Source organism: Fundulus heteroclitus, unplaced genomic scaffold, assembly GCF_011125445.2.
Source record: "Fundulus heteroclitus isolate FHET01 unplaced genomic scaffold, MU-UCD_Fhet_4.1 scaffold_204, whole genome shotgun sequence".
NCBI classification, from domain to species: domain Eukaryota; kingdom Metazoa; phylum Chordata; class Actinopteri; order Cyprinodontiformes; family Fundulidae; genus Fundulus; species Fundulus heteroclitus.
The window spans coordinates 150,346-176,718 of NW_023396616.1; the positions used below are offsets into that span (position 1 = coordinate 150,346).

The window sequence follows — 26,373 nt, forward strand, 5'->3', positions numbered from 1 at the left end:
AGACTTAGAGGCGTCCACAGACAATGACCCATGTTTGTCAGAGGAGAAGACAGTCTGATCAATGAAGTTATGAAGACGACTCTGTCTCATTGAAATAAACTTGACTCACATGATCAAACAGGTCTTCTCCGATCCAAACCTGATCAAAAATTCAATTATTGCCCAAGAATGTAATCTATACATGTTTTTTGAATGTTCACCACTTCCATTTCCTTTATGAAGAATATTTAACCTAAGAAATATTTTTTCTCAATAATTTTCTAGCTATGAAATAAGAAAAGGAAAATAAGGTATATTTTGTGTTTACTCATATTTGCTCAATAAAAACATGATTTATGTTAATAAATCTTAGTCAGCTGACCATTTTTGTTTTTATTTTCACATTATATTACTTGGACCTAACACTGATGCAGTATGCTTTGCATATAAAATCTTTTTTAAAATTGAGAATTAAGTTTTTAACTATTCAGTTTTAATGCCCATTATTTTAAAATATCAAATAATGCAGTAAATTATATTTAAGTATTTTACATTTCAGTTTTCTGTTTTCAAAAAACAAAAACGTTTGACCTGATGCTTTTTACATCTTTTTCGTTCTTCTTTTTTAAAGTCTTAAACTTAAGTTTCTTTTTAATGTGTTGTATAATTATTGTTGTCATCTTTCCAGTTTTTGAAAATGTTCATGCTGCATTTTAAAACCAAAATAAAACGTCCAGTTCATCTTTTGTATTTCCTCAAAAATATCACACATTGGGGTTTTTTTTTACTTTCTCTTCATATTTTCTATAATTCTGGGCTTTTCTTCCAACAGATTACAAGTTGTAAAAAAAATTTCAATTTATTGTTATATGATTTCCATCGTGAATACTTTCAACTAAAATTATGCATATCAAGTAGATCAGATAATCTAAAAACTGTCATGATTTGGGTTTTTGTTTGTTTTGCCTTTGAACTTTTCCCATCAGCCTGTCATCTCTCAGCAACGTCGTCGTCCAATCAGCTCAGTCTCCCTCCAGCCATCTTCCATTATTTACCCTCCTCTCATCGTCTCATTTACAGCTGGTTCCTGCTGGTAATTCATGTCACCTTGCCTGATCACTTTCTCATTGGAACCCCAGGTCTATGTTTTGTTTGTTTTGTTTTGTGGTCTGCCTCCTGCGTCCTCCAGTGTTTTGTAAGTTTTGGATTTTCATTAAACTAACCCATAACGGCTCCCTGCCTTTGTCTCTCTGTTTTTTAGGTCCTAGAACAATCACAACTAAAACAAGACAAACACATGGTACTGGAGTTTAAATAGAACCTTCTTATGTTCTTTCTTAGCTTTTTCCATTGTAATTTATTGCTTGAGTTTGTTTTAAATTAAAATGAATATGAGGAGAAGAAGTCTTACGATACAAAGTCCTTTTGTCAGTTTCTCTGTTCTCCTTTGCTTTGATAGACTGTCACTTTTCCGATGCACTGATATGATTTAAAAGATTCATTCAATACAATACAAAAATGTAAAACACATAAAGTAAATATAAGAAATAAAAAAAATATCATTTTGTAAAGAATCAAATGGTAATTTCCTATTTTAAACATTGATTCATGTGGTGTTGTCTCACAGGTACAAACAGTTATCACAGGTCAACACATGAAGATACAGAGCAATTCTTGAACAACATGACAATCCCATGTCATTCTTTTACAAAGTGAACTTTCTAGTTCTGTCCCTTAGGTTTCTGCACCAACATGTATTATTTTACCCAGAAAATGTCAAAGTATTATATGTTTTAAACAGAAAAAGCTCACATATGAAAAAGCATCAACTAAGTTGATACTTGTTGGGACATTATTTTCTCGCCTAATATAGAAATCAATATAAGCTCATTTATTTCTATCTCAGCAGTGAAATCACATCTGTGTCTCCATTTCTTTCAGCTGTTTTAATAATATCTCTACATGTTTCTCTAGTTCCTGTTTTCTCTCCTGCAGCTTGGTGACCTCATCAGAAATTCTACTCATTAGTTTCTGTGTCATCAGTTCCATCTCTTGATGACTGTTCTTCGTCTTATCCAGTCTGTCATTGCCCTCTGTTATGATTTCTTTCAGTTTTAAGTATCCTTGTGCTTTCTTTTCTGTCCTGTTCACCTTCTGGTTTTCTACTTCATCAACAACTTTATTAAGCTTCCTGTCGTTCTCTTCAGCCATTTTCTCTGCCTCCTCTCTTTGATCAGTGAGACGTTTTTCCTGCTTCTTCAGTTCTACTGACATCATCATTAATGCTTCAATCTGCTGATCAATGCTTCTCTGATCCTCATCTCTCTTTTTTATCTCCTCTTCAAGGTTTGACTTTTTCTCAGCCAAATTCTGCATTTCTACTTTCAAGAGCTGCTGATTCTCTCCGTTCTCTTTTTCTTTTAGCTTCTTCATCACTGCAGAAACAGGAAATAAAATAAGTAAAATAAAATGATTTTGAATCAGTTTAGTTTCTTATTGTCGAAACAAGAACTGAAGTGAACTTGATTTATTTTGGACCAGTTTTCAAAGATGTATATTCTGCTCAAAAATAAAGGGAACACTAAAATAACACGTCCTGCATCTGAATGAATGAATGAGATATTCTTGTTAATTACTTTGTTCTTTACATTGTAAAATGTTCTGACAATAAAATCACACAAACATTGTTAATGGAAATCAACGTTTTTAACCCTTTGACAGTCTGGATTTGGAGCCACACTCAAAATTAAAGCGGAAAAACACACTACAGGCAGATCCAACTTTGACTCCTTAAAATGAGTCAAAATGAAACTGATTGTCAATCAGTGTTGCTTCTTAAGTGGACAGTTTGATTTCACAGAAGTGCGATTGACTTCCAGTCACGTTATGTTGTTTGAGTGTTCCCTTTATTTATTTTTTTGAGTAGTACTTAAAACTTACAGGTTTTAGTTTGTCTCCATTTCCAGCAGAAAGCAGCAGCTCCAAGAGGAACCATGAAGGCCAGAATCACAGTAAAACTGACAGAAACACTGCAGTCAGGCTGAGGAACGAAGGAACCATCTGAAACATCCATGAAGAGAACCAAGTAAAAAAACAATAACAGAACTGTCTGAGGATCAAAGTCTGCTAAATGTTCTACCTTGGACATAAAAGTGTGTCTCTCTGGTCTGGTTGATGTCCTTCTGCTGGACTCTGCAGGTAATGTTGTTGTTGTGTCTCTTCTCCACAGTCACTCTGCTGCTGACAGTGTAGAGACCATCAGGACTTCTGGTTTTGTCTGCAGCTCCAGCAGACATGATGCTTCCCTCCCCGTCCAGCCAGAACATTTCAGGTTCTGGAAACCAGCCAGCAGAGCTGCAGTCCAGCATCACTCCAGAGATGCTTCCATCACGTCCTGCTAAACTGATAGTAGGTGAGGAGACAGACCCTGACAATCAGAGAAGAGCAATGTCAGATAATATATTTATACCGTCAAAAAATATTTGAAAAAGAAACCACAAAGGCAGCAAACACTTTTTCCCATTTCTGTAAATACCCAATGCATGAATTAACTTGTTAAGGGTCTCAAGCATAAAATAAACTTCCATCACCTCTGAAAAAGTAAAAGGCAAATATTTTGTACAATAAAATGAGACCAAAAGCAAATACACTGTAGGGTTTTGTCCATTTTTAAGTTAATTTAGGTATTATCCTTTATAAGAATAATAAATCCTATCACTTGTAGTGCAGAGATTTAGATGAGGCCAACTTCATGAAAAAAAGAACCAGGAGATTCGTGGCATATGGAAATATCAGGCAGTTCTGTCGTTATATTCTCTAGCTTCACTACTTTTTGTCAATATTTGGGTTTTGTTTGTTTTGCCTTTGGACTTTTCTTCCGCCGTTCACCTCTTAGCCACCAGCCACTACCCTTCTTCTTCTTCTTTTGTTTTTTCATTGGCGAATGGCAACTAACTTAAGGTACATTTACTGCCACCTACCAGACTTGAGTGTGGTCTTCAATGATCTCAGAGGGAAATAAATAATACATACCTCAATGGTATGCTAGAATGTGCGTAGTAACATCCATACACACACATACATACATACTCTAAATACGATTAAATAACCCAGTGTTTTTTAAAAATCGAATTAATTGAATTCTAACAAAATTTGATTTATTTCCTAAAACATTTATCATAGAAAATCGTATTTTCTCTCTATTTAGTACCGACTTTAAGTACTGACGTTCCTCTGAATACTTATCACATTCTAATAATACATGTTCCGCTGTTTCCATCTGATTACAGTAATTACAAGTGCCTGTTTCATGTTTCCCTATTCTGAAAAGAGATCCATTAAGTCCAGTATGACCAATTCTAAGCTGAGATATGACTACCTCTTCTTTCCGCCTTCCATTCATAAAACTAATACCCCCCACATTCTTTTGAATTTTATATAAATCTCTACCAGTGTCATCACTATCCCATTGTCCCTGCTAAACATTACTGATTTTATTTTGAATAATAGATTTACCCTCAACTTTGCTTAAAGGGGAAGTCCGGTCAACAAGGAAAAATCAGGGTATCATTAGCTATAACTAAAACTAATACGTTTGTGGTTATTTAATTAACTTATCTTTAATCAATAAGAAAATAAAAACATAAATTGTCGTCTGAATCACTGTGTATGGGGGCTGACATTACTGCCCATATTTGGGCAGTAAGGGGCGTTTGACATCACATCCTGGGGCGTGGAAAAGCGGAAGCGGCGACAGCATTTCTCTCCGCTTTCCATGCAAAGTTCTACATAGCTGCGATCATCAATAATTTTTTCGGATTTACAGAGGACTTCACCGCTGACATTCCCAAGAGCTTTTGCTGAAGCAACAATGCCCACGTGCATGGCCATCGGATGTTCCAACACAACTGGTAAAAGTGGAAAAAACATTGCTTATTTCAACTTCCCAAATCATGAGCCACCGGGCTCGGTGCTGGATTGCCAACTTGAACAGAACGGATTTGCCATCTAACTTCTAGCCAGAGAGAAAACACGTCATATGCAGCAACCATTTTGAAGAAGAATGTTTTGAACATGACATGAGAGCGAGGATATTCGGTAAGTTATTTTTTATTTTAGAATTTTTTATTTAGAATTTGCGGGGATGGTCACCGAGCAGAGGGGCGGAGGGATACCACATGTGATGTGGTATCCCTCCGCCCCAGCATGTGCTGGAACGCTCTTATATTTTAATATTTATACAATAATGACCACCTGCCCTATTTACTAGAGGGCAAATATATAACTTAAGTCACTTCAGCGATCTCTCCTCCGTTGTGTGTGTGTGCGCGCGCTCCGCTGCAGTGCCGGCAAAGCCGCGCACACACACACACACACACACACACACACACACACACACACACACACACACACACACACACACACACACACACACACACGCGTGTATACATATATACTGTAGGACCCGACTGAGTTTGCACTGGAAATAGGTAGGCTGGATTCCGTCAAAAGTCCGGTTTCTGTCAAGAAACTCTTCTAAAAAAATCCATATCGCTATCAGATGATGATAGCTCCACGGAACTCTCATCACTGTCACTTAGTACTTCATCACTCTCTGCTTCGTACAGAACACCAGTCGTCACCATGTTGGAAAATAGTGCGCCGTGACAAACAAAGCGTTGAAACTTGCTCAACAGCGGGTCCGCCGAGTGACGTCACAAAATGGGAGGTGACAGTACTATTCTTGACCAAGATGGATTCCTCCACATAAACATGATTAAATGAAAATTATTCATAATTAAAAAAACGTATAATTTTTTGCACAGTATGTAGTAGTTTTATATTTAAAGTACTTTCAGCAGTTTGAATTCTGATTTTGACCGGACTTCTCCTTTAAAGGAAAACTTAGGTTAATAACATCTAATATCAAGGCCTGTTTAGCTACTCTATCCACTTCTTCTTTTTCTTCTATACCTACACGAGCAGGAATCCCAGTCACTGTCCTGTCAGCTCTGCCACGGTCAATTAGCCCACATAAACTCCACCTACTGCCAGTACTTAGACTCTACTCTTGTCAACTATCCACCATCCCACATATAGCCGGCTCTGCCAACTCATCCCTGCCAGAACGTCTCCTCTCTTCGCTTCTCATGATGGATCGCCCTCTTTGATGTACTGTAAGATGACTCTTCAGCTAAGTTGCCTGTGTCTGCGCATTGCAGTTCTGCCGGTTTCTCCGTGAGTCCCGGTCGTTTGCTCTGCCCATTCTGGTGGTACCCTGGACTACACCGCCTGCTCTGGTCTCCTGCTGCCTCACACATCACTATTCATCTTCACATTAAAACTTTAATGTATCTATGTGTCCAGCTGAATATCGGGTTTACCAGCTGACATCATTACACTTCTACTCTCAGTACTATCAACAAAGTGAGATGTGGCTGACATCAGATAGGGCTTCGCTGTCTCTGAAGAGAAAATGCTTTGGTGCCTTGCAGCAAGAAGATCCCGAGCTTTAGATCTGCTCAGATCCTTTCTAAATGAAGTTTGGATGTTCTGTGAGACTGTGGGTCATCTCAGGGTGCTCCAGGTTTCTGGATCAGCAACTCTGAGTGTTTGGGAGCATTGTTGTGTGCCTCTCACCCATTCACTGTTGGAGATAGTGACCACCATCTTTACAAAGTTTAACCAGAAATAGCAAATGGATAGATAGCTCAGAGGAACATGCTTGAACATAGCTTCTAAACCCAAAATTTACTTGCCTTCCATCATACATTCTCTGTTCCTGTCTCTTCATCTGTGGTTGATTTAGAATGAGTCCCAGTGAGTCAGTTTAACAAATGCCTCACTGATGTGAGCTGAATTTTTTATTTCTTTTTAAATCTTCACCTGATTAAAAAAAACAGGTACCAATTTAGACCACTAGGTAGCAGAATTAATATGGAATTTAGCTAAATCCACACCCAAAATAAGGGTAAGTTCGACAGTCAGTTAGCCGTCTAGTAATTGTCTCCAATACACTGGACAGGTTGCCAGTCCATCACAGGGCCACAATCACCACACAGCCCAGACAATCATACAGATTAACTAACGAGGGGTAACGAATACACTTAACAGTCCAGTTTTTATGATGTGGGAAGAAGATGTAGAACCTGCAGAGAACACTTCAGATGGGAGAACATGCAAACACTGTGCAGGAGGAGCCCAGTCCGGGATTTTCAACCAAGGACCATCTTCCAGCAAGATAGGGCAATTTATTTAAAGCTTGCTATTTATTTGTTTATTGCTGAAAAGCAGATGCTAAAAAATACCAAATATAATTTTATTTCTCATTTGAAGCCCAGTACATCGCTATGCAAATATCAGCACCAGTTACCTGCACTCCTTGTACCGTGTTTACTTACCAACTAGAAGGTTAATAAAATATTCTTTCATCCCTTTTGGATCGTAGCACCTAAATCTTGCGTTGTCAGAGTGTCTTACACCCGTGAGTCTCAGTGAAACATCTCCATCTCTCAGTCTGTCTGTGAACAGTGACGTTCTTCCCCTGTAGGCCGTGTTTTGGTCATCTGTATATTCACTTCCTTCAAACCACACATACACCAATCTGGGGTTGAGGTCCAGTCTCCCCCATTCCAGCACCAAATCATCAACGTTCACAGCAACTCCCAGGTGACACGGTAAAACAACGTCTTCACCGACCATTGCTGTCACCAGCTGAGGCTGGTTTGTCTCCAGGGACTGACCTGCAAAAGAAAATCTGATTAATTTCTCTAAAATAATACAGCGCTTTGGAAGTCGTCTCAGGCAGAGATTTTAACCACCTAGCATTTGTTTCCTTGCAATAAATACAATAATTCATTCATTTGGCAGCTGACAGTAACTAATGAACTTTCACCATTATTTCCAGTAAATTACCTTTGCAGGTGTTTACGAGGAGAAGGAATCCAAACATGACTTTGCCAAACAGAACTTCTTTGAACACGGAGTTTAAAGACAACCGTCCTGGCATGTGAACCATCCTGAAGGTAAAAATGAAAGAACGTACAACACTGAGGAAATGCTTTTAGAGGTTTGTGCCATAAACATTTCTTGATCATAAAACAGTTTCATGCATTCAGATCGAAGCCTTTACAGAGGTTTTTATATAACCAAATAACTTGAATTTGCATGCAGGTCATAGAAACATATTTTCTGATAAAACTTGGTATTAGGAACTTTTAGCATTAGCACTGCTGATCACCACATGTACCAAACAGATTAGTTTAAGTTTTTACTTTCTATGCTCTCCAGACGTCAAATATGTTTACCTTCACTACAGGATTTCATCAACATAAATTGCAAAATACATTTATTAATAAAGAAATAAAAAAATATATATATAGCATTGATAAATTGTACCTGCTCAGCCGTATCATGTCTCTTTTCTTCTACATTGACTGCAGGGGGCAAAGTCTCAGATAAAGACTGTAAAGCTAGAGGTGTGGTCCAGTACAACTTTACCCGTCCAACCAGGAACTAAACTTCTTGAAATGTCAGAGAACTCCAGAATAAAGTTGTTCCTAAGAGACTAAGAAAGAAATCACACCTACCCCACAGGTTTGCCACATTTCAGTGTAAGCCACAGGTGCAGAATAATGAGTAAAAATATTTTAATGATGAGCAAAGAAATGTAAGTAGCAGTGCAGGAAGTTGACAAACTAGCATGTGAGTGTGTTTTCAGCTGCTCTGGTGATTCTGGAAACTCTAACCTGAGCTGGAAGGATCGGATGTGATGCTACCTTGAATCTACGAGGAAACTGAGCTGAATCACATCAGAGATTTCTACAGAACTGGTCTCTTTATCTCATGATGTGCTGCACCGGCAACATGACCATCCAGAATGTCACCAAGGCCGATGAAGGGAGCTAGAAGTGCAGCAAATCTGGAGGTGGAGAAAGTTGGCCGGCTGTTAATAAACCACTCAGACTGGCTTGTTGTTCTTTATATTGCTGTCGTGTTATGTTGGTGTCATGTTTTATATTTAATATCTGAAATATACTTTCAGTACCAAACGAAGAGAGCGTTGGCAGACTGACAAAATCCATGCCAGATGAATAAATTATCCTGCACTTGTGTTCAGCAATTCATGCAATGTTAGTTGGGATAATTGTAACATTATTTAATTCTAAAACCTAAATATTGTACAAAAATGTTTTCAGATACAAGTCTATGAAGGGCAGAGGGTTGTAATTTTTTACCTTCTCAGTTTAAAATCATAAAATAAAACCACAGGTTTCAACAAACAGCCCTTTTGTCTGTTTATTTTGACAACAGTACAAGTCAGTTTCAGTTAAAAAATATCACGGATCGAGGAGCCAGATGGGGTGTAACTTCTGCATCAGTTTTACAGCACAAATTAATTTTGGCTCTTACTTATAGAACAAATTAGACAGAGAAGCAAAGTCTGTGGATCTGTAGTCAGTATTGGTAATTATACTCAAAGAGCTGGAGCAAAATAGATGCAACAAGTTATGAAGTCGAATCTGTCACACTGAAATAAACTTGACACACACGATTAAACAGGTTTTCAATACAGAACATGATGAAAATGTCAATTATTGCCACATTGATCTTTAAGGCATAAATCAGAATTAATCAGTCAAAATTTCTATTTTATATTTTATAATCTTTGGCCTAACACTGAAGGTAGGGTTTGTATATAAAAAGTATTTTTAAATTCAAGAATTTGATTTTAATTACCCTATTATTTTAATTGTTCAAATAACACAGCAAATTATAATTAAGTATTTTTGTGTTATATTTAAGCAGTTTTGTGTTTTCAAAGAACAAAAACATTTAACATGATGCTTTTTACATCCGTTTCTTTCTTCCTTTTTGAAAGTCTCAAACCTAAGTTTCTTTTTAATGCATTGTGTAATTATTGTTGTCATCTTTTTAGCTATTCAATTTGTTCATACTGCATTTTGAAGAAAAAATAAAATGTCCAATTACTTTTTTTACTTACCCAAAAATTATTTTAAATATATATATTTTTGTACTTTCTCTCCATATGTTCTATAATTCCAGGTTTTCCTTGTAACATAATGTTTAAATGTTATATGATTTTCATCATGGCTACTTTCAACTAAAGTTAGGCATATAAAGAAGATAGAATACAGTTAAAAAAAGAGATAGTTATTGTGTTCTTACATTTTTACAAGGGGATTTACTGTTGGAGTTTGTTTTCAATTCAAATTAGTATGAAGACCAGAAGTCATTCCCTCTCTTTCTGTTTTTGTTTGGTTTAATTAACTGTAACCTTCCTGATGCACAGAATTTCAAAGACTCAGCTAATAAAAAAAAGTAAAATATAGAAAGGCAAATATCACAAATCAAACAAAACAGGAAAAAAAATAATTCCTATCAATAATCACCATTTTCCTATTTTAATCATTGATGCTGTTTTGTCTAGACTAAACTGTGTTACTGATATAGTGTAAGTGAAGAGGTCATATATTACTCTGTGCCTTCAAACTAAAACCAAAAAAGTGTAGGATACAGATAAATTCTTGAAAAACATATCAATCCCATTTCTGTATAAGTGAATTTTCTACTTTTGTGCCTTAAGGTTTTGTAAATGTCAAGATTTTATGTATTTAAACAAAAAAAGGCCCCTTATATGAAACATAATCAAATCTACTGAGTTGAGACAAGTTGAAGAATGTATTATCTCATTTATTACAGAAAACAATCAAACTAAATTTATTTCTATCTCAGCAGTAAAATCACGTCTGTTTCTCTATTTCTTTCAGCTGTTTTATTAATTTCTCCACATGTTTCTCTAGTTCCTGTTTTCTCTCCTGCAGCTTGGTGACCTCATCAGAAGTTCTACTCATTACTTTCTGTGTCATCAGTTCCATCTGTTGATGACTTTGCTTTGTCTTATCCAGTCTGTCATTGCTCTCTGTCATGATTTCTTTCAGTTTTAAGTATCCTTGTGCTTTCCTTTCTGTCTTGGTAAACTTCTGGTTTTCCACTTCACCAACAACTGCCTTAAGCTTCTTGTCGATCTCTTCAGCCATTTTCTCTGCCTCTTCTCTTTGATCAGTGAGACGTTTTTCCTGCTCTTTCAGTTCCTCTGACATCTTCATTAATGCTTCAATCTGCTGATCAATGCTTCTCTGATCCTCATTTCTCTTTTTTAACTCCTCCTCAAGATTTGACTTCTTCTCAGCCAAGTTCTGCTTTTCTACTTTCTTGGGCTCCTGGTTCTCTTCGTTCTCTTTTTCTTTCAGCTTCTTCATAACTGCAGAAACAGGAAATAAAATGTGATTAATTAGGTTTAATTAAGTTTAGCATTTGGTAAGTTTCTGATTAACAAGGCCATGTATAGTACATTAGAAAACTTCATTTATTGTGGGACAAAATTGAAAGTATTTTTAACATAGTGTCAAAAATCAAACCTCCTTGTATGATAAAAAATATATGAACTCACAGATTCTAGATTGTTGCCATTTCCAGCAGAAAGCAGCAGCTCCGAGAAGAACCATGAGGCCAAAAATCACAGAAAAGCTGACAGAAACACTGCAGTCAGGCTGAGGAACGAAGGAACCATCTGAAACATCCATGAAGAGAACCAAGTAAATAAACAACACAACTGTCTGAGGATCAAAGTCTGCTAAATGTTCTACCTTGGACATAAAAGTGTGTCTCTCTGGTCTGGTTGATGTCCTTCTGCTGGACTCTGCAGGTAATGTTGTTGTTGTGTCTCTTCTCCACAGTCACTCTGCTGCTGACAGTGTAGAGACCATCAGGACCTTTGTTTGTCTCTGAAGGTCCAGCAGACATGATGCTTCCCTCCCCGTCCAGCCAGAAGATTTCAGGTTCTGGATACCAGCCTGCAGAGCTGCAGTCCAGCATCACTCCACTGTTGCTTGCATCAAGTTCTGCTAAACTGATAGCAGGCGAGGAGACGGACCCTGACAATCAGAGGAGAGGGAAAACCTGAAATGTCCTCTAAGAGTCATATTACGATCTGGCGCTAGGTGCTCCCTGTTAGATTTTGGAAGTAATTAAGCGGGTTAGAAAATGGATAGATGGATGAACAGCAGTGCTACTAAACTCAGCATTTAAGACGTTGAAAGTATTGCTATTTTTAAAACAGAATCTATTGATTAGTCGTGAGCAGTCAGAATGTGGTTTTCAGAAGGTTATTTTTAAAACTAAATTTACTCTATTTTGTGCAACAATACTTTAAAAAGTTAAATTAGCCCTATTATTTCAAAATACTGATTCATTTATTTACTTGATTGTTATTTATATTTCTTAAACTTGACTATGACTATGACTTTAAATTTCCTGCATTTAAATTCTGACAAGACAGAAGTTGTAATCTTTGGGCCAGAGTCCTCAAAAAATAAAGTTCTTAATCAATCACTTAATCTGGATGGCATTAACTTGGCCTCTGGTAATAAAGTTAAAAATCTTGGTGTTATTTTCGACCAAGACATGTCATTTAAATCCCATATTAAACAGGTTTCCAGAGTTTCCTTTTTTCACCTCAGGAATATCGCCAAAATTAGAAACATTTTGTCCAGGAGTGATGCTGAAAAACTAGTCCATGCATTTGTTACTTCAAGGCTGGACTATTGTAATTCTTTACTATCAGGAAGTCCACAAAATGCAGTTCGAAGTCTTCAGCTGATTCAAAATGCTGCGGCAAGAGTTCTGATGAAAATCAACAAGAGGGATCATATTTCTCCAATTTTAGCTTCCCTTCAGTGGCTTCCTGTTAAATCAAGAATAGAATTTAAAATTCTTCTTCTAACATATAAAGCCATTAATAATCAAGCTCCATCATATATCAGAGCTCTGATTACCCCGTATGTTCCTAACAGAGCACTTCGCTCTCCGACTGCAGGTCTGCTGGTGGTTCCTAGAGTCTCTAAAAGTAGAATGGGAGGCAGATCCTTTAGTTATCAGGCTCCTCTCCTGTGGAACCAACTCCCAGTATTGGTCCGTGAGGCAGACACCCTATCTACTTTTAAGACTAATCTTAAAACTTTCTTTTTTGACAAAGCTTCTAGTTAGAGTGGCTCATGTTACCCTGAGCTATCTCTCTAGTTATGCTGCTATAGGCTTAGGCTGCTGGAGGACATCAGGGCCTATGTTTCTCATTCTGCTGAGTTCTACTGTTCTCCAGTTTTGCATTGTATTACATTGAAATGACTGTCGTCATTCTGCTTTAACTTTTTGCTCTCTCTCTTTTTTCTTCATAGTAGGTACACCTGGTCTGGCGTTCTGTTAGCTGTGACATCATCCAGAGAAGACAGATCACCCACTATTACCATCTAATGTAGAACAGATTACTAGATCAATGTGTGCTTCTGTGCTTTTTTGTCTCTCTTGTTGTGTCTCTGCTCTGTCTTCTGTAACCCCAGTCGGTCGAGGCAGATGACCGTTCACACTGAGCCCGGTTCTGGTGGAGGTTTTTCCTTTCCACTAATGGGGAGGTTTTTTTTCCCCTGTCGCTTCATGCTTGCTCAGTATGAGGGATTGCTGCAAAGCCATGTACAATGCAGACGACTCTTCCTGTAGCTCTACTCTTCTTCAGGAGTGAATGCTGCTTGTCGGGACTTTGATGCAATCAACTGGTTCCCTTATATAGGAAATTTTTGACCAATCTGTATAATCTGACTGATTTTGACTTTGTAAAGTGCCTCGAGACGACATGTTTCATGAATTGGTGCTGTATAAATAAAATTTAATTGAATTGAATTAAAACATTAATATTTATTTAAATAAACCTGCCACTGATAACCTTGCATCTGCGGTCAAAGCTGAGCTCTAATTTTGCTAAAAATATTTTAAACTTCTAAGTAATTAATTAATTCACTAATGATAAAAATAGGAACAGTCAACCAAGGTTATGGGGAAGCTTTTTCCCTCCTTCAGAATCATCACTCCAAATGTCTTTGAAGTATGCACAGTATTTATGAATTGCAATAATAACCTATATGTGAAAACACACTTGCAATTAGGACAGTGAGCATTGAACAGGCAGGGTGATCTGCTAGTTTAAATCAGTGGTCTTAGTCTACTCATCAGCCCGAAGAAGTGTGTCTTTGTTTAAAATGGTGTCTGCTATATTTTATGTGTAGCGGATTGACACAACTAATGTAGTTTTTAGGTAAAACATCTTGGCAAATGCTATGGTATGAAATAAGAACAACAAATATTCTGTTGTACCTTATTCTTCACTTACCAACAACAAGCTCGACAAAATGTTCTTTCTTCTCTTTCGGTAAGAAGCATCTGTATCTTCCATTGTCAGAATGTCTCACATCAGAGAGTTTCAAAGAAACGTCTCCATTCCTCAGACTTTCATGGGACATTGATGATCTTCCTTTGTAGGCTTCATTTTTGTCAGCTGAATGTTCATGGCCATCAAGACTCACAAACACAAATCTTGGTTTCAGGTCATGTCTGCCCCACTCCACAGTCATCCGAGAAGCATCCTTAGGAGGTTTGAGATGACACGGCAGAACAGCGTCTTCACCAACCATTGCTGTCACCGATTGAAATGAATCCATTTCCTCTGACTGACCTGAAAATGACAAAAGATGTTCAATTAAGAATAGTTTACCATTTCTGTTACCTATATAGTTTCCTATAAAACCATTGTGGCCTATAAGGGTAATTAAACAAGACTGGCCTAGATTTTACAACTAATCCTAAATTATACATTCCACACATACCAAGGATCATTTTTGGAAGCACTTTGCAACCATCTAGAGGTTGCACTTAGTCCCAGCATTGACTGGCCCTCCTCCAGATGAGACAATTTTCTGCTGTATCCAAAAAACATCTTGTTCTGACAGGAGTCCCATCCAGATGAAGCGGCTGTGAAACTGACTACATTTAAAACCTGCTCCCAGACTGGATAAGTTTGAGGCCGTCCTCTGTGGAAGCAGTGTCTTGACTCCCCTATCTGCATAGGTTTAAGTATGCACGCTAACATAGACTATGCCTCTTTCTTAACACAGACACGCTAACAAACCACAATATTAGTGGACTTCGGAGTTGCAGTTTTGTTTTAGACACTATTCAATTTATTGACGATTTCACACTAAAACTTTTTGTTTTCGTAAAAACGGCCTTGTCATCAGTCCACAAAAATGCCTCATTTCTTTCTCCTTAAGATGTCCCTGTTCTTCTTCCTCTTTCTTCCTCGTTTACATATATGGCAGCATCACTTCACTGCTCACCACCATGGCATAGCGTTTACAATGCCTATTATGGCGTCTACGGCCTAATGCAGTTTCATCTTCATGCTCAAAATGTTTTGTGTGCATACAGTTTTGGCTCTGTATGGATGTAGCCTAATTTGAATAACAAAACCCTTCGTTTTTATCTATTTTATGTTCTGTGTCCAATAAACCATCTGTACAAAAAACACAAATAATAAAAAAAAATTATAGATCCATTTTATTCAGCCAGTAAGGGTCTGATGACACTCATGTTGGAATCACAAAAAGTTTCTGCATATTCCATTCAGATATGATTATTTACGACTGCGGGCTTAAATGTGAGGCAAAAGGTTGCCTCCAATTTAAGCCTGTTTGTTGTTGCTATGACCCGGATAACTGAGAATTTGCAGAGAGTATTTATGACTGTTTCACCACAATAAAAGCCTCAATCTTTATTGAGAAAATAAAGTTTTATGAAGGTCAATACATTAGAAATCTGCTTCTTTGTTGATGCAAAAGTACATATAATGTATGCTGTCACATTACCTTTATCCAAAAACTCAAAACCTTCCTATAAGAGATAGGAATTTGAGAGTAAGAATAAAAATCAATTCTGTATGAGATTATTTTGATTTAGTAATTTTTGAATACTGTGTTTCTATTGCTAGAATAACGGCATTTGATGAGAGGACAGTCTTTACTGGGCTCCCTGTTGCTTGCATTCTTTTGCTCTTAACTTTTTAAAATTTTTGTCAAAAATACAAAAAAGTTGGACTAAACTTTAATCCAGTGACTCTCAAGGATCTTTATTTATTTTTCCCCTGTGTGGGCTACTTTACTTTTTTCAAATTGCATCTGAGAGAATGTCCAGCCAATATGAGCTAATCTGCACAAGATGTTTCTTTACACCACAGTGGACTTAGCCAAACTTGTCTGAGAAAAAGCTGTTACAGAAATGATAGTCCATCACCCTGAAGTGAACATCGAGAAGGACCAGCCGATGCCAGCTAATTAGTACAATATGCTTCCCTTCACCACAGAGGACTACAACAAGCTTCTATAAAAAATAGCAGTTATGAACATGAAAATCCATCCACTGGAAATTAATGTAAAATCAAATGATGGGTATGAAAAAGCCAGCCACAGGGCCACAAACCTTGATATGAGGCAGTGTAGTTGTAATGGGATTAAACAGTTATGCAACAAGAAATCACAAAAGTGATGATCTATGACCTTGACCTGGTGTCTTATATCTCAGAGTATTCTATGGATCACAAAATAGTGTCCAATCTTGGAAACACTCAGAATACACACTTGAACCTAGTTGACAAAACAAATGTTTTCAATGGTTTTATTGACCTCTATCTGTGATATGTGTTGATTACAACTGTAGTCCTAAAGACAGAGGTGCAAAAGCACTGTATGACACACTTAGAAATGTTGCGAAAGAAGAACCTGAAACTTCAAGGACACATAAAGACAGTTACAAAGTCAGCATTCTATCAACTGAAGAACATTTCTCTGAACAAAATCTAGAATTACTCATCCCTGCGTTTATTTTAGTTGCATTAATTACTGCAATGCTGTCTTTACAGGTCTACTCAAAAAATTAATCAGATTTAGCTTCCATTTGTCAACCTGATTTTTCAGTTACAATCACAGCTTCCTTACATTTTATAGCATTTAAAAATAAAACACACTTATGGGTAATGACAACGTTGTGGTCGCCACCTTCCATATTGGTATATACGTTTATTTTATCTGTTTGTGCAAAAAACACGACTTGAAGCATTGCACTTGTGTCCCGGAGATTCTGGGTTCAACTCTCACAGACTGCCAGTCTGGGTCCTTGAGCAAGACCCTTAACCTCTGATAGCTCCCCGGGCGCCACACAGTGGCAGTCCACTGCTCCCCAAGGGGAGGGGTTAAATGCAGAGAACAGGTTTCATTGAGAGGTATGTTGCAATGAAAAATAAAGATTATTATTATTATTATTATTATTGAATACCCCACAGGAAACAGCCTCCAGTAAAGTCCCCACAAATGATCTTCAGCCACTTTTCTGTGATTCGGGATTTAATGGAAACTTAATGCATTTCAGACCACCCTCTGACCTTTCAGCTCTCCTTTTTAGTAACTGCTAAGAAGTTAGTTTGAGATTGAATATTTGATATACACACTCCACTGCATCTGGCTCCTCCTTGATCTGATACAGAGAGGCTGATCTGGAGTTGCTGCTCCTAAGTCTTCCTTCTATGAAGTTTAATCAGCAGTCAGACATGCTAGTACGACTCACATCTGATTCATCAGCTGGGGGGAGGAGGGGTGGGGATGGAGAAGGCTGTTTAATGGGGAGCTCTGATTGGAGAATATGAATTAAATGGGAAGACATGCTACGTAGAAAGACAACCTGTTTTTTGATCTAACCATTTTTGAGCAAAGCAACACAGCTGACTGCCCCTGACGGTCCTTTGGTATTCAGTTTTAACATTCACACAGCCTCATCAGTGCACAGCAGATCGTGTTATACTCCCAAATCCTCAGAAAAAGAAAATGTGTTGTTGCGGTGAGAAATAGAGTTGGGGACAGTGTAAAAGTGGGTTAAGGATATCACTAAGCCGCCACTTGCATGACGTCCTCCCATTTCTGGGGCGTCTGGACGAGTGTCAGCTTGAGTGGAAGGATTCTGAATTTCTCTGTTGGAACGCTGTCCTCTTGCCGCCACCCACTGGACCGGAGTGGTACTGCTGTTTTTCATCAGAACGTCCTATATGTCATTGGGTTGATTTACATAAATGGCCCCTTGCTAATGGAAACATGAACACCCAAAAGCCCAAGGCTTTCATTTATCAGGGTGATACAAAGCCCTGGGCTTTCAGTGGAAAAGGGGATAATGATACAGTTGCTGTGTCGTGCATGTTTTTATGTTACAGAAAAAAAATGGGCCGAGCCCACACATGGAACTGGGCTGCAGTTAGTACGGTCCGGTTGTGTCTGGCTCAGCTCAGTTCAGTTTGCTTTCCATTTACACTTGATAGTTATCTCAGTTACTGAGCACAGACTGGTCTCAGCACGGTTAAAAAGGGGTAGTGTGAACGGGGTATTAGTTTGGCAATTTTTTTAGTATGCTAAAAATATTCTAAAGAATTGTGTTGGTTAATACACCAACTGAACATTTTCACATGTCCACTTGTAGCTTCGGTATCCTTGAGTTTGTACTACAAAACTGTGGGGAAAAAATAGCACTAAATATTTAAGATGGAAGTCAATGATCTCATTTAGCAGTTATGACGTAAATACGTAAGCTGTCATGTTTGATATGGTTGTTGTTGGACCAATATGCAGACAACTGTGCTGGCCCGAGCCTCCTAGGGGCCCTAATCAGAATTTGATTTAGGGCCCCCCCTCCCACCACGCAGAATCACTTATGCTAGAAGATTAACACAAATGGCACGCTATAATGTTAAAGCGAATGTTATAAACGAATACAGTGAGGTTATGTATTAATAGAAATAAATAACTAAACGATACTTAAAATACTTCACTCTTTTATTAAAACTTCTGAATACAAACTGTCACAAAGCATATTAAATAAATTATTTCATCATCATCATGCATTAATTTATATCACTAGTTTATCACTAGTCATTTAATTGTTAAAAAAATAAAATAAAAAAAACAACTGGGGCCGCTTAGTTCTATATGCCTCAGGCAGGCCCTGGCAGACAAGACCCTAGGAGCCGCATTACTGAAGTGAACAAATAATTTAATAAAGACAGAATTGGCAAAACTTACAGACTGAGCAAGTGAGGGCAAGGAACAGGGAAAACACAAGGAGCAAACCAGAACAGGGGTAGAATAATGGAGGACCTGAGAATGATGGAATAAATAGAAGAGGAGACAGAGGTAAAGGCAGGTGAAGCAATTAGGTGAAGGATACCAGGGTGATTAGACTGAGGGATAGAGAGAGAGAACAATGAGGTGGCAGTAGACACAGAGAAAAACACATAACGTAACAAGAATACAGATGCCACAAGAAATAAACCAAATAAATACATTTAAAAGCTAAACTAAGATCTGACAAAAACAAGAATAAACTACTAATATCATAATAACCAAAAAACTAACTAATGCAAGGAACAAAAGGAAGGAACCGAAACTACAGATAATATTTAGAGGTGAAACACTACCTAAAATTAATTAAAGACCTGGGGATTGTGACAGAGGTGTAAGTGTCCAAAAAACGTAATGAAGAATAGAGAAAACTGAACGGCTTAAAACATATGACCTGAACAGTATACAACGTTATCTATGCATTACCCATCCATCCATTTTCTAACACAATTATCCCTTTTCGGTTTGCAATGGGTGCTAGTGTCTCCAGCTGTCAGTGGGCGAGAGGCGGGGTACACCCTGGACAGTTCGCCAGTCCATCACAGGGCAGAAATAGAGACAAACAGGAAAAACCACTTTGTTTCAGCTGTTGGCTGTTTTTAAACGCTTTATAAATAAAGTCATACTTTTGATTAACTGAGACTGAGGTGATCTTGGCTCTTTCCCCTTAGACACAACTAGGTTTGCTGCCTGTTCCCAACAAGTGCAGATAGCTGTGGAGATTTCCCATCTTTGGAATCATGAGTAAAAAACAGCTAGAATCAGTGAATCCTAAGCTAAACACAAAAACAGTCACTGTCACTTTAAATCTAAATGTGTCCAGATAACCAGTAAATCTGTATAGAGTTTACCTTTACAGGTGGACATCAAGAGCAGGAAGCCAATCACAAAAATACTGGAGGGAAGATTTGCAGATATTTCTTGCTTAAGAAGCATCCTGTAGAGTTAACAGTGAAATGGAAAGCATAAAGTTTTTCATTCACATATAACACAACCACCTCGTAAATATTTTTCTCATAAGCTGAATTATTTCTGCTATGTTACTCTTTTACAAGGGATTCTGAATAAGACTTGCTCTTAATTTCGAAATGTATCTTTGTAATCATTAAAATTTAAAATTATTCTGTTTTTGAAGAAAACAGTGCATGAAGTGAAGAAATGCAAGTTGGTTAGACAACTGTTACTTAAAAAGGAAGTATGCTACTAAATCTTTTTATACAGGATGTTTTCCCTTTCAAAAATCCAAAAGTATCCTACAGTCATTAATGCTTTTAAAAACATTTATATACAATGCATTCTCAAGTAAAAATAAATAATGCAAAGATTTGAAAGGCTAAACTATGTTCTAGAACCATCTTATAAAACCAAATGCATACAGACTGAAAGATCAACATCATTTAGTATTAAATGGGAATAAAAACTTAATAAAATCTTAATAATAACATACATATATCTTTATTTGGATTTAGACCAACCTGCAATGGGTAGCTATACAACCCACAATTATCACCGGAACCTGAACAATGAGATCTGCATCAGAGTAGAAAGAAAAACATTCAAATTTAGCACAGTGATTCTAAAAGCTTTTACATTTATCTATAAATGTATATTTACATTTACATTTTTGCATCTAAAATCTATAGAACTACAAAAGCAACAGCAAACAGGCTTAAGGAGGCAACATAACTTTTGCTCAGTTCTTTCTGAGACACCAGAATTGATTTAAGCCCGTTTGCTGTTGCGATGACCCGGATAACTGATAATTTGCACAAGCAAACTACAAAAGCGTTCAGATATTTGTTACTGAGTCTCCCAACAGTTCTTACTTTTTTAGATTTTTGATCACTCAAAATATACTCATAAACAAATCAATAATTACAAATTTTCTTCCAATAATTTTAAATAAAATGAGCTCAAGAATCAGGATCAACTTTATTTGCCTAGTTTGTGGGTACAAACAAGGAAGTTAACTTTGGTTTTCAACACTAGTGTTGTAAAATACAAACAAACAGTAAACTACAATATATAATATTGTAACCATTGTAGTATAAAACATAAATAATTAGGACATAATTTACACAAATAGAAAGTTAAAATCTCTCAGTACATACCTGCTCTGCAGCAATCCTTTTATGACTGAACAAGGTTCATAGTAGATAACAAACATGAGTTTCTGGGTCAAAGTCCTTCAATTATTTAAATTTGTAATAGAATACCGTGCCCTGGAAATGTGAGACTATTGCTGATCTTCATTTTGTCTCTTTCCTTATCTGACCACTGCTTTACCAAAGAATGTTGTGTTGTTCTTTTTTGTGTGTGGTAATAATGGGTTGGCATATATGTGTATGCAAATAGTTATTTTTAGCAACTGACATGAGAATGTCCCTACTTTCCACCAGCTTGAAGCCAGTAACCCATGTCCCCAAAACCCCACAGCGGTGTGGGCCACAGACCCTAGCGCCAGACCCACCAGACACCCCACTGCAGAGACCCACCAGACTCCCAAGATCCATGCACCTCCCACAACAGCCAAAACGCACCAAAGGACACATCCAACAGATCTTCACCCCCACTAGATGATGGACAGGATCAAATGAGCCCAGAGAGATTGATCTGAAGTGGGTGTAGATGCTAGCAGAAGACTAATATAATCCAACAAAAGATCTCTATACTGATTGATACTGAGAATTGTTTTGCTTTTCCAATTCATGATGATAGTTTTCCTTGCGATACATAAGGCAGTGAAAGCCATGCAATCATCCAAGTTACCCAGCAAGCAAACTAAGGGGGAAGGTGAGATTTTACAACTCAGGTACTTTGACAAGTCCTTACATATCTTAACCCAGAACCTCTGAACAGGTACATAACCATAGCACATGAATATAATTGCCTGCACACTGAGAAAAAAAAATTATATATATATATATATATATATATATATATATATATATATATATATATATATATGACCTATATGACCTGTATAGTGTACTCCGTGAAGGATTTTGTGTCGTATTAGTCCAATCTGAAAAACTCAGAGAAAGAAATGGCAATTAGAAGGATTTTATTGACACAATATTTTAAGTCTTTGGCACTCAGACCTCGGCAGGAACATTAATACGGAATTATACTTTAATATGCATAAGTAGATGTATGAGAACAGGGATGTTCCCCCCAGGTCTGAAACTGGTGGTGGAGTGGAGATAGAAGAAGTTTGTTCAGTCCATATGGTGATCTGTTTAAGATAGATGTCCAACTTGATAAACACAGGTTTGCATGAACTATCCATGATAGTTCTTCCGTTGGGAAGAAACCTCTGGCAGAACCGGGCCCAACATGGTGGTCTTCTGCCGGACCAATAACGAGGTGATAGGGAGTGCTGAAGACTGAAGGGAGAAAACACTCTGATGGGTTGAGGATGAGGAACGTCTTGGAAGCTAGATGAACTCAGCTACGATACTTTAAAACATTAATTTGATATCTCTGTATTTGACAAACTAAGGCTGAATCACATTGCCAAATTAAGTACCCTGGAGTGTCAGCACATGCACGAAGCTGTGCACATTTTACCTCAGCCATGGCGGGGCGAGGAGAACACGTTATTTAAAAAGATTTTAACCACAGTGAAATCATTTTTATGGGTTTGATTATGTGCAGATGTCCAGGCTGCAGGTAGCGATGATAGCATGAGGCATTGACCGATCTTAAGCTTCCCAACAGTGGCCAGTGCTACCAAAGGGAATAATGATGTTGTCATGGTGTTATTTAACAGTAAGGTTAGGAACATTTCTTGTTTTGTCCAACCGAATATCCAAAACAACCATGGCATGATCTCACTTTCAGATCCACAATGCCGTATTGCTAAGTCTGGCATTTGAATTACATTATATTTCTCATATTGCCTATGTGCCTTAACAGGATCAACAACTCAATGTACTCATTAGGCTACATGTGTTCTTAACAACTTTGCGAACAACACAAGGATTTACAATTAGGATCTGGTAACTGCCCATGATTTATATTAGACTGCTTAATGGAGTATGGAAGCGAGTGGAGTAAGTCTCCTTTATTGTGAAATAATGGTAATGGTAAATTACTTATACTTGTACAGCACTTTTACTAGTCTGATGAGCCCTTTACACCCATTCACACCCTGACAGTGGTGAGCTATGCTTATAGCCACAGCTGACCTGGGGCAGACAGAGGTGAAGCTCCCATGCATTGGCGTCACAGGGCCCTTTGAACACTTGTACTGTCACAGAGGTTAGGGAGTTTGTTTTTCAAATATGCTGATCACAAAAAGTAGATATTGTTCAGTTTCGTTATCCAACTTGGAAATTTCCATTATTTTTTTCTGCCATACTTAAGTATGGCAGAATATCCGGTACATACTTAAATGTACCGGATATGATGTGTTGCAAGTTAATCAGTGGCAATGTTCCTCCCCGAAGCAAGATCCTTGTCACTGAATGCTGCTTTGGAAAAATCAAGGATTTTAAACCTATTCTTTTTTAGTTGTAACATATATGTATTCCACACACTGGATTTGTAACAACATTTTGTAAATAGTTTCATTGCAGTATTTTTCAACAGTCATCAATGCTGCCACCTGCACTTTAGACAAACCTGCTATGCCCATATATTCCAACCTGTTAATCTCGGTCATCAATTAATCTATAACACCACATGTTAATTTGGAACAGAAGTTATGAAATATGGATATAATTGAATGGTCAGATGGATGAGGACCAGCCTCTTAAGGATCTTCTTCAGGTGTGATGTTAATTCTGCCGTAATGTAGCTGCTGAGGTCTTGTTTTGTGCAATCTTAGGGACTGCTACCACATGGGAGGTTTTCCACAGCTGTGGTACCCTAACCATCATCAGACTGGTGTAATTATAATTATCATATTTTGATTGATTTTAGACAGTGGATTTTGGGTTTTCAATATATGTAAGCCATAAACACCAAAATTAAAAGAAATGAAGGCTTGAAATACTGTATGTCTGCTCTATGTTCAGTTAATTTATATATGAGTTCCACTTTCGGGAATGATTGACAAACAACACTTTATAAACCATTTTAAGCCCAAACGTAATATGATGTTCTTTCCCAAGATGAATTAATATAAACATTTGACTGCAACTGTTCTAATATTACAACATTGAGATTAAAATTTAAACAATAATAATCTGTGAATGGAGAATACACGGGAACAAAATCATCAAGAAAGAGAAACTTTATTGGTGTTGCTTTCTAAAGAGCTTTTATTTTATTTAGGTAATAAAACAAAGCACTTTCTTAACACAAGTTTGCAAAAAAAAAATTACAAAACAGCTTTGCACATTTTGGATCTGTATGGCTGCTTCTATCTACCAAGGACCTAGAAACACAGCATTTGAATTTGTGCTCTGATCTTTGCAGCCAGGTTTAAAATAAAATAAGTTTGTCACATTAACATCATCTGGGTGATTAAAAAGAGAGACAAGCTTGAAAAAGAGGCTTGTAGTATAGTCAATATTTGGATTTTTCGAGAGAAGCTTAAAGGGTTAGCTCTGATTGTGCAGGATTAACCCACCAATATGAAAGTAAGTGTGACATTTAAAGAGCAATTAAAATGTAAACATTGTTTTGTTTAGTTTTTTATCAAAAAATTACATCAAGCCCATTTATTTTTGTCTTACCATGAGTTTGCTCGGGTATGTCCGAGCAAACTCATGGTAATTGATACCCCCACAAACATATTTGTCGCTGCTTTTACTTGTAGCCCTGCAGTGCACGCAGCTTTCACCATTTCCTTTGCAGCAAGCAGCCTTACACACGCATATGCATATTTTTTAAATAATTTCTTGCACTTTCCTAATTGCACAAGTGTTCTAATGTGAAGCTGTAATTACTAAAATTCATGTCAGCTACCTTCAGAAATTTAATAAATTTTGTGCTGTGGAGGAGATTCAACCATTAACAGGCTTGGCTCAAAAAACAACCAAACTTTTGTTCAGTCTTTTTCAGACTCGTTTAGTTAACTTAGTTTACTACATTCTCTACCCTGGAAAATTAAATACCTATGATATATTGCAAATTTAAAGATGCATTTGATTTAGTATTTGTCATTTGTCTTTTAGAAATCTAGAATCTGTGATTTGTTTCTACAATAATTCCAATAAACTGCATGTCTTTGCTTTTCTGCTATAAAATATGCTGATTGTCTAATCTGGCTGTAAATCTAAATTCGATTTTTCTCTCAAATATTTGAAGATCTGTTTAGCTTGCGTAACTTCTCAATCTCTGTAGGTTCCAGCGCTCTCTCAATGTTCAGTAGCTGTTTTTGAAATTGTTTTTTTTTCACATCCAATTCCCACTGGGACTTTAACAGTTCCTCCTTTTGTTCTAATAACAAAGATTTGCGATCAGAACTTTCACTGTCTGATATTTTGGTCTCCAGTTGCTGAAGTTGAGCTTTGTTTTCATCCCTTTCAGTCTCTATGTCTTCGAGTTGTTGTGTGAGTTGACTTTTCTGGTTCTGAAGTTCCCTTTTCACTTCTTCCAGGGTGGCAATACTTTGCTTTGCCTTACCTGTCATACATAAAAATATCATAAAACAGATAAGCATTTCATTGTAGTTTTTAAAAAGCTGATGTTGCTGTGAATCTACTTAAAATACAAGATTTTTTCTGCCAATTAAGCAAAGTACATTGGCTTTGTATAATTCTGGCAAAAATATTTCTATATTTTTTAGTTTAATGGTAGATATTAAATAAATTCAACTTACGTCTGTATACTAAGAAAAAGACAATCGCTGGCACAACAATGACCAGTCCAATGAACATTCCAATGGCACCGCCTATTAGGCCCCATTCCAGAGTCATGCAGTGATTTGGTTCAGGCGTAGTATTATCTGGAGAGAAGTTAAACTGAAAGCTTGGCAAGCATAAAAAACATTGTAATTTGAAAACAGCTAGCGTTAGATGTTTTGAAGGTAAAGCCAAAGAGGCCAGACTAAGATGTTTGGACATATACAGAGGAGGGATAGTGAGTACATTGGTGGAGGATGTTGAGACTGAAACTGCCAGGCAGGAGAACTAGAGGAAGACCAAAGAGGATATTTATGGAGTTAAAGAAGACATGAAGGTAGTTGGTGTGAGAGAGGAAGGCGACCCTTGAAAGGCAAAAGTCAAAAGACTAAAAAGAATAAAACACAACTTCTATAGTTAATATATTTTTTGCCTCAACGGAAAAAATGTTCAGTTTTTCTGTTTGATTGAAATTTTAA

At 37.2% G+C, this 26,373-nt stretch overlaps 2 protein-coding genes across 2 annotated transcripts; both read right to left on the reverse strand.

Annotated features, from left to right (window-relative positions):
• Positions 1–1,893: 1,893 nt before the first annotated feature.
• LOC118559020 (butyrophilin subfamily 3 member A2-like) lies at positions 1,894–11,261 on the reverse strand. Its single transcript, XM_036129694.1, has 6 exons — positions 10,894–11,261; positions 7,894–7,997; positions 7,380–7,721; positions 3,119–3,406; positions 2,920–3,039; positions 1,894–2,414 (listed from the first exon to the last, which is right to left on the reverse strand). The coding sequence occupies exons 1-6, from the start codon at positions 11,259–11,261 to the stop codon at positions 1,894–1,896; spliced, it is 1,743 nt and encodes a 580-aa protein (XP_035985587.1).
• A 153-nt stretch (positions 11,262–11,414) lies between these two features.
• On the reverse strand, positions 11,415–14,522 carry LOC118559021 (butyrophilin subfamily 1 member A1-like). Its single transcript, XM_036129695.1, has 3 exons — positions 14,222–14,522; positions 11,649–11,936; positions 11,415–11,572 (listed from the first exon to the last, which is right to left on the reverse strand). Exons 1-3 carry the CDS (start codon positions 14,520–14,522, stop codon positions 11,415–11,417), a joined length of 747 nt encoding a protein of 248 aa, XP_035985588.1.
• Positions 14,523–26,373: the final 11,851 nt, after the last annotated feature.

Bases quoted from the DNA above. Each gene is read 5' to 3' on its own strand.
- LOC118559020 (XM_036129694.1), bottom strand. From the start codon at position 11,261: ATGAAGAAGCTGAAAGAAAAAGAGAACGAAGAGAACCAGGAGCCCAAG. The intron at 7,998-10,893 runs GCAAAGTCATCA...TTTTACCTTCAG, and splicing joins GACAGACTGGATAAGACAAA to GATGGTTCACATGCCAGGAC. The intron at 7,722-7,893 runs GTAATTTACTGG...TTTCTTTTGCAG, and splicing joins CCTCGTAAACACCTGCAAAG to GTCAGTCCCTGGAGACAAAC.
- LOC118559021 (XM_036129695.1), bottom strand. From the start codon at position 14,522: ATGGTTGGTGAAGACGCTGTTCTGCCGTGTCATCTCAAACCTCCTAAG. The intron at 11,937-14,221 runs GTAAGTGAAGAA...TCTGATTGTCAG, and splicing joins TTTTGTCGAGCTTGTTGTTG to GGTCCGTCTCCTCGCCTGCT. The intron at 11,573-11,648 runs GTAGAACATTTA...TGGATGTTTCAG, and splicing joins GACACACTTTTATGTCCAAG to ATGGTTCCTTCGTTCCTCAG.